This window comes from Centroberyx gerrardi, chromosome 1, assembly GCF_048128805.1.
Source record: "Centroberyx gerrardi isolate f3 chromosome 1, fCenGer3.hap1.cur.20231027, whole genome shotgun sequence".
NCBI lineage: Eukaryota > Metazoa > Chordata > Actinopteri > Beryciformes > Berycidae > Centroberyx > Centroberyx gerrardi.
Window position 1 is genome coordinate 23,875,960 of NC_135997.1, and position 7,129 is coordinate 23,883,088.

Here is a 7,129-nt window from a genome sequence, read left to right on the forward strand (position 1 = left end):
CAGACTTCTGGTAGCCAGTATCATGCCGGCCCAGCCAGTGTCATAAATAACTTCACTACACATTAGCTGACTTCATGCAATGGGTCAAGAAGCATTGTTGTGACAGAGAGCAATGTTTTAGACCCTCTGACACAAACTCAATTAAACTAATCATTCTTATATGTGGGTTGCAGCTTCAGGGTGCTTTGCCCCACCTCAGCTATTCAGTGGAAGAACTGCTGATGTGGTGCTCTCATTCTCTAGTGAGAGAAAATGAGCTTAGTATAGGGCAGCAAAGTCTAAGCTCACATTAGTCTGGAATTATGTTGCAGCTCACACATTAAAACTGATTGCTATTTTCCCCATGTTGCGTGTTATTATAAACCTTTGATTATATTCATTAAAATACAGCCATCAACTAAGGCGCTAATAAACAGTCATAGCCACCATAACAGACAAGACATTAGCAATGAAACATTTGTGCAAAACTATTTTATTTACAAAACAAAATGGCACAAAGTGACAGCAGGGCAGCCATATACATGCACAGCTCAGACAGATGTAGTGCTAGTTTAGATCCATCAACCTGGACCACATCACAGGTAAATTCCAACCAGTCAGTAAGGACCTGGGGAAGAGCACTACACAGGGCCAATGACATTTTGTCATAAAACTACTTTAACTTTTAGGTGTACAGAATGTTTTTTTTTTTTTTTTTAAGTCCTACATGATTCATAACACTAGCATTTTATTTGTTCCCAGTGCCAGGAATTGCTCCCTGGTCATGTTCTCCATAAAATTATACCCATGCAGCCTGCGGGGCATAAAGGCTGGTCCCTACTGACAGGAATTTAGCTCTCAGGTCCCGTACACTCCTCTACCTCTCGTTTGGGATGACCACACTTCATTCATGACAACTGGGAACTGGAAACTTTGACCCGAGTAGAGGACAGTGTTATCATTCGAGGCTGAACTGAAGGGCAGACTACAAATGCAGTGAAAGTTTTCAAAACCCCCAATTCAGACTGTACAACACCATCCTCTCCTCTTTAATCTGTCTACCTTGAAGGTAGAAAATTTCCTAGTTTCAAGGAGTCTCGAATGCTTCATCTACCTGCCGCCCGGAGATTACATGTTGCACCCGAGCTTTTAAGCACATGTGTAAATGTCTGTGTGTGTTCAGTGCACCTAAGATGAGTCAAATCGGAGCTCGATGAAGTTTGCCTTTGGGAGCCCTGCGTCACACATGCAGTTCCATATATGACACTCTGGCCTTCGCTGTGTGGTCCATCAGTATTGGCCTCCCTCCCTCCGTCCGTGCTTCAAAACCAACATGTTAACAAAACTGAACTCAGCCTTGGGGTTATTATATTCAGTCAATCACTCAAGCACATTAACAGCATAATTTAGAATAAGGACATACAGTGAATGATACAATTCTAATGTAAAATTTTCTAAAAGGCTGACGTCTGCCTCCGTGCCAAACAGGAAATATGTACACTTCCGAACTGAGGGATCCTGATCACTGCACTGAAGCCCTCCAACCGTACAGGGCGAAGCTTCTGCCAAGCGCCCCCCACCCCCTCTCTCTCCAGCCAATGAACATTGTGTTAGCCGTTGTCCATCAGTCGCACAGAGGCGTCACAGTCCGCTCAATCGCACTCGCACATGGATGTCCTGTCTTTCAGTGTATCATACATGGGAGGAAAGAAAAAACAGAACTGAGAAAGTGGAGACGGATGAGGGTGATGACAGCAGGGCAGTGGGGGGGGGGGGGGGGGGGGCAAGAGACAAAAACAAGGATGGGAGGCAGTAGAGACATTGTCAGGGGGCGGGAATAAAAAACAAAAAACAAAAAAAAGACTGGAAGTGTATCAGCTAGCCGGGTCGCTGGGTGCTAGGTATGGTTTCCTCTGGGGCGGGGTCCGGGGCTGGTGGGGAGAGGGTAGAGGCAGGGGGGGGAACAGGTGGTGGTGTGAGGGTGGGTGAGGGTGGAGGTAAATGTTACAGGTCTGAGACTAGAGTGGAGAGGGTTAGGGCTGGGAAGTGATGCAGAGCCCAGGCTGTGTGCGCATCAGCCTGCCAGTTTGCTGGCCACCAGAGAAGGTTTCCTCTGGGGCAGGTCCTGGGGGGTGGGGATGTGGTCCCCTGTGATCTCCGTCTTTTCTGGCGCGGCGGTGGGCAGCTGCTTGTTCTTGATCTTCGCTTTAGCCATGTTGTAGTCGCCCGAGTCAAAGTACTTTTGCTGTAGAGAGACAATACAAAAGGTGGGGGGGGGTCGGGGGGTTATTAGTAGCAATTAATGTACTGTTTTTGGTGCTTGTTTTTTTCCATTTCTTGAGAAAGTAAGTAAGTAAGTGAGCATTGCCAGTACAAAAATGGGTAAGGGGGGGGGGCTTCTACAGTACAAGGGCCTTAAAAAAAAAAAAAAAAAAAAAAAAAAAAGACTCCCTACACCCTACTCGTATTAACCGAAACCGCTCTCAAATTCAGTGTCAATACCTGATTTTTTCAGGTAGTGAGTTCAGTTGTAGAATGCGGTTGTCACTCTCCTTAATAACTGAACTGTGTGTGAACTTAAGCGCTCCAATGAGGAGTGACAACCCTATTTAGATGCAGTGAGTATGTAGCCATTTCTGGAGTTGGGGGGGGGGGGGGGGGGTCTAAAGAGGCTATTGACTGAACAACGTCATGTTAATCTGCGCGAGCCATTCTGGTCCTTGATTTTGATGTTGCCACCCAAGTTTAACCAATCCTGACAAGTCCCACTTGCACACTGACTCCATTTTGCCAATGTTCAAAATAGAAATGGGAGAAATAAAGGGAGGAACAGGGAAAGATCATAGGGGCTTCTGTTTTCGGAGGGTTTGTTAAAGCCCCAGTATGCAGGTGTTATGACCATGTAAAATTGGGGCCTTTCCTCATTATTTAAACTGATTTATGTTTCCATAATTATTGGATCTCAGTTCTGTGAGTGCAGTAGTACTCAGGAGAGAGATCCAGTATTGCTCTGAGAAGACTAAAATATGAACTTTGTTCTTATATTTATTACTATTTGTTATAATATTATTGTTTTAGCCTACTTATTTCCTACAATTAAAAATTGCATTTCTGCACTGACTCAAGAAAGTACATTAAGCATTCACAATTAATAAAGATTATCCGTTTATTTTTCAATTGAGCATTGAGCCTTTAATAAAAATGTTTATTAATGTTATTTTAACTGTCATGCTTTCATAAACATATTTAAGGTTTGGTAAAAAGTGGCATCACCGGAAATATGTATCTTGCCGCCACAAACATCCCTTAGCCGGTTACTTTTCCCATCTGGCTGGCTACTCAAAAATTTGGGGAACCCCCTGCATTACCACATCAAAGTTTTGTAGTATAAAATGTATTACATTCAGTCATTTTCAGTAATTTGTATATTTGTCTAGTTCAATATCCAATAAAAATATATCACCAGACATCCACACCATCTGCCTTGGTAGTAGGGGTGGGCGATATGACACCGTATGCGATGATATTGATATTAACATTAACGTGCCCGCGAAACGCCATCTAACATTATCGAGTACACCTTTGCGCATCAGCCAATCACACAATCTACGTACACACTGCCAGAATTCGGTAGTGACAACCGAATTAATGAATTAAAGTGAATTCACTGTCTGGTACACACTGGAGCAGAGCGGAGTAAAATGACCAGACTGTATGTACAGGTAACAGGAGTCACTCTACTCCTCCGATCTCGCGATGGCTGTAAATAATGTCTGTAACCATAGTACGGTTTACTTCAGACCAATAGGGCGCTACCATTGCCGGTGTTTTCGGTTTACTTGACGCCATAACACCAGTTACCCAAGTCACCAATTTATCCATAACATCTTAATAAACTGCCTATGACAGCACTGTTTTTTTTCCCACCGCATGGACATGATACTTTTAACCGCAACATTTGGTCTGGGCCAAGACCACAGAACGGGTAGGATGATAATGATGATAATGTTACGTAACGTAACGAGTGTTGCGTCTTAACGTGACATTACAATCAGTTGTCCGGTTAGGGTTAGACAAATAAAGAAAATTGCCGACAAGCCAGATTATGGTGATGACACAGAAATGCTCTCAACTGTTGAGGAGAGGAGAAACTCTGAATCCACAACTGAAGATTTAATTCCCAGATGTGGTTCAACGTCGCTTGTCTTTTTATGAAAGCTGAAAAATATCGTCAAATATCGACATCGTAAAAATGACAGAAAATATCAGGATATTACTTTTTGTCCATATCGCCCACCCCTACTTGGTAGTATTTAACGCAGTAATGGGCCTCCACAGCGCCACACAAATGTTACATAAACAGTCATACTATGTTGTTACTGTTATGATTTTTTGATGTTCCACTCAAATTTGAATATTGATATTTGTTCTGACAGCCTTTGTTGGGCGGTATCCCGATATTGCTGTAAACCAGAGTAAATGTTCACGGTATCACATTCAGTACCGTGATACTTATATTCCATTTTCTATTAAAATATCACATTATGCTTGCTATGAATTAACCCTTGTGCATAACAATGCTACTAATAGTGAAGGCTGTAGCACCAAATTAGACTTTCATCTGCTTAGTGTGAAGTGCGGGATGAGCTGCACTAGCCACTCTGAGGGAAGGGTGAGGGAAATTAAAAAGACGGCTCCTCCAGCTGTTGGTCAGGTCTTTGAGTTCTTTGAGAGAGTCAGACGATATTGAAAAGCCAGCTGATTTGGATCAAAGGTAGCCTGATATTCAGGCTGAATGGCCATTTCATTTCCACTTCATTATTCAGTCTGACATTTCCTCCTTGTTAGTCGTTTTCTGTGTGGGGGGGTTTGATTTTCCCTGAACCAATCACTAGTGACTGACGTATCCAGCCGCTCTGACGTTATTTTCAGTTACACTGATGCTGGGCGTATTTACTAACTTACCCAAGAATGTTGGTCATTTTTTACAAAAATATGGTATTTGCAAAGACACTTTGTTGGTTAACGAATGATTTCAATATTATTCTGCCGAAAAGTCAATGAAAACCTTTGCACGAACGGTTCAAACTTTAGTCCTGCCCACAAAGGTGCTGATTGGTTCGATGGTTTTTTCGCTCAAGAAATCGCTGTTGAATAGAGCAACACCAGACTCTGTGAATCGCTCGACCAAATCTGAAGAGTGGGCGGGTTGCGATTCAGGAGTCTGGAACCAGGCTACATCAAAGGATAGAAATACAACAATCAAATGCAGAGTGCTTTCCGTTGATGTCCATAGTCACAAAAGTTCTTGTGCAACGGGCACTGCCTCAGTATGTACTCACACAGCTTAAGCTGGACAAAGTCAGCATACTTCTCTTTTTGGACAGAAACCTGAGGGATAGTAACTATATTAAATTAATTTTCACTGTTTTATGTTTGTTTTTGATGGAATAATAAGAGTACCTGACCAAAGCCCTTTTATATTTGGGCATGCTTAGACTTGCCTAGTCTACATGGTAAAGAGAGCAAATGCTGGAAACCTTATTTCTGTGTCATATCACATCAAATTAGTTTTATCCTTTTTTTAAGCTTGTTTTGGCTGACAAGATGCACACAAAAATGTATTTATTTTTTAAGAAACTATTTCATTGTTAAGGATGTTGCAGGAATTTGGCATTTACAATGACATAAGCAGCCATTATGACCGCCTCACATCCCCAGACCAATATTTTCACAATACTGTATATGCTGTAAAATATGGAGACAACATTGTTATATGAAAAGGTTTCTGATTTGCCATTTAGTTCAAAGAAGCACTTCTTGGATTCATGTTTTTCCAACAGTAACTGTTGCAACATAAAAAAACATATTGAGTGGACCTAAAATGACAGTAACAGTAATGTGGTAAATCCTGAAAGTCTTGTGAGTAAAAGTAGAAGAGGAGATAAGTTAACTCACCCCCTTCTGAAGGCGTTTGCGGAGCAGATCTGAGCCCCCGGGTTTATGTCCCAGATTTGGGTATCTGGCCTTCAGTTTGGCCTCCTCTGCCTTTTCAGGACTGATCACCTTGTCATCCCCCTCCTGAAAACAAGGGGAGAGAGGGAGAGATCTTGTACTCAGTAGGTGTCGCCAGGCTCCCCAACGAAAAATTATCGTTTAGCTTCGTTTGCCACAGTGGCACTGTGGTGTAGAGATGATCTGCGAGGATCAGACGTTTAGTACTACAACAAATTCCAAAGCTGCTGAGTAAGATCTGTCGTAACGACTTACGCAGCCGCCCATTTCTAACCAACTTAACGTTAATAATCCAATATAAGCCTCACTGAGGTAACGTAACGACACAAACTATGGCGTTAACTACTGGACGTCAGAACGTTAGCAAGCTCTAGGTAACATTAGCTAGTGGGTTGGCTTAGCAGACAGCAGTCCCTTCACATGACATAATAGAGCTAACGTTAGTTAACAGGTTGGACATTAGCCACTCGTTTGATAACGCTGAGATTAACTGTGCAGCATTAGGAAACATCACTTTGCCAGGCGTTAACTTAACGTTTTTGACAGTTGGATTGGCTAACGTTTGCTAACCGCACGAGATTGCGGCAGCTAAAGCCGAACCCAAAGGACACGCCAGTCTGTTGGCGCTAGCTAGCAGCTGAGCTACAAATGATCTGCCAGGCTATGAATGTCATAATTGCTAACGTTAGCGAGCTGCTAGCTAACAGCATCCATGACACTCAGACAAAATCACCAGCTGACATGAATAGCCAGTTAACCTACTGTGATTGAGCTAACCGCTGCGTCGTTACAAAGTTGGTAAACTAGCATTAACTAACCCAAGATGGGCTTATTGGCCTTGGCTAAGATGTCAACAATAACGAGAGAGGGCCGTAGAAGCTAACGTTAACGTAGCTAACAAAATCAATCGTGCTAACGCTAGTTCGCTGCATTTAAAAACTTACTTTCTCGTCCACTGGCGTCTCTTCGGCCGTCTTTGTTTCCTCGATTTCCTCCGACATTTCTAAATTGTCTTGATCTCAGCGAAATCAAGAGATAGATAGCTCACTGGTAGAACGAGAGATGGACAAATCCCCAGCTCTGACTTTCCGTCCCCATACGAATCCCACCGACCGTTGACTCAAAACCTCCTTGG

General features: G+C 42.9%; 1 protein-coding gene across 1 annotated transcript; it reads right to left on the reverse strand.

Annotated features, from left to right (window-relative positions):
• Positions 1-452: 452 nt before the first annotated feature.
• arpp19a (cAMP-regulated phosphoprotein 19a) lies at positions 453-7,129 on the reverse strand. The gene is made up of 3 exons (XM_071923955.2): positions 6,939-7,129; positions 5,938-6,060; positions 453-2,224 (listed from the first exon to the last, which is right to left on the reverse strand). The coding sequence occupies exons 1-3, from the start codon at positions 6,993-6,995 to the stop codon at positions 2,054-2,056; spliced, it is 351 nt and encodes a 116-aa protein (XP_071780056.1). The 5' UTR covers positions 6,996-7,129; the 3' UTR covers positions 453-2,053.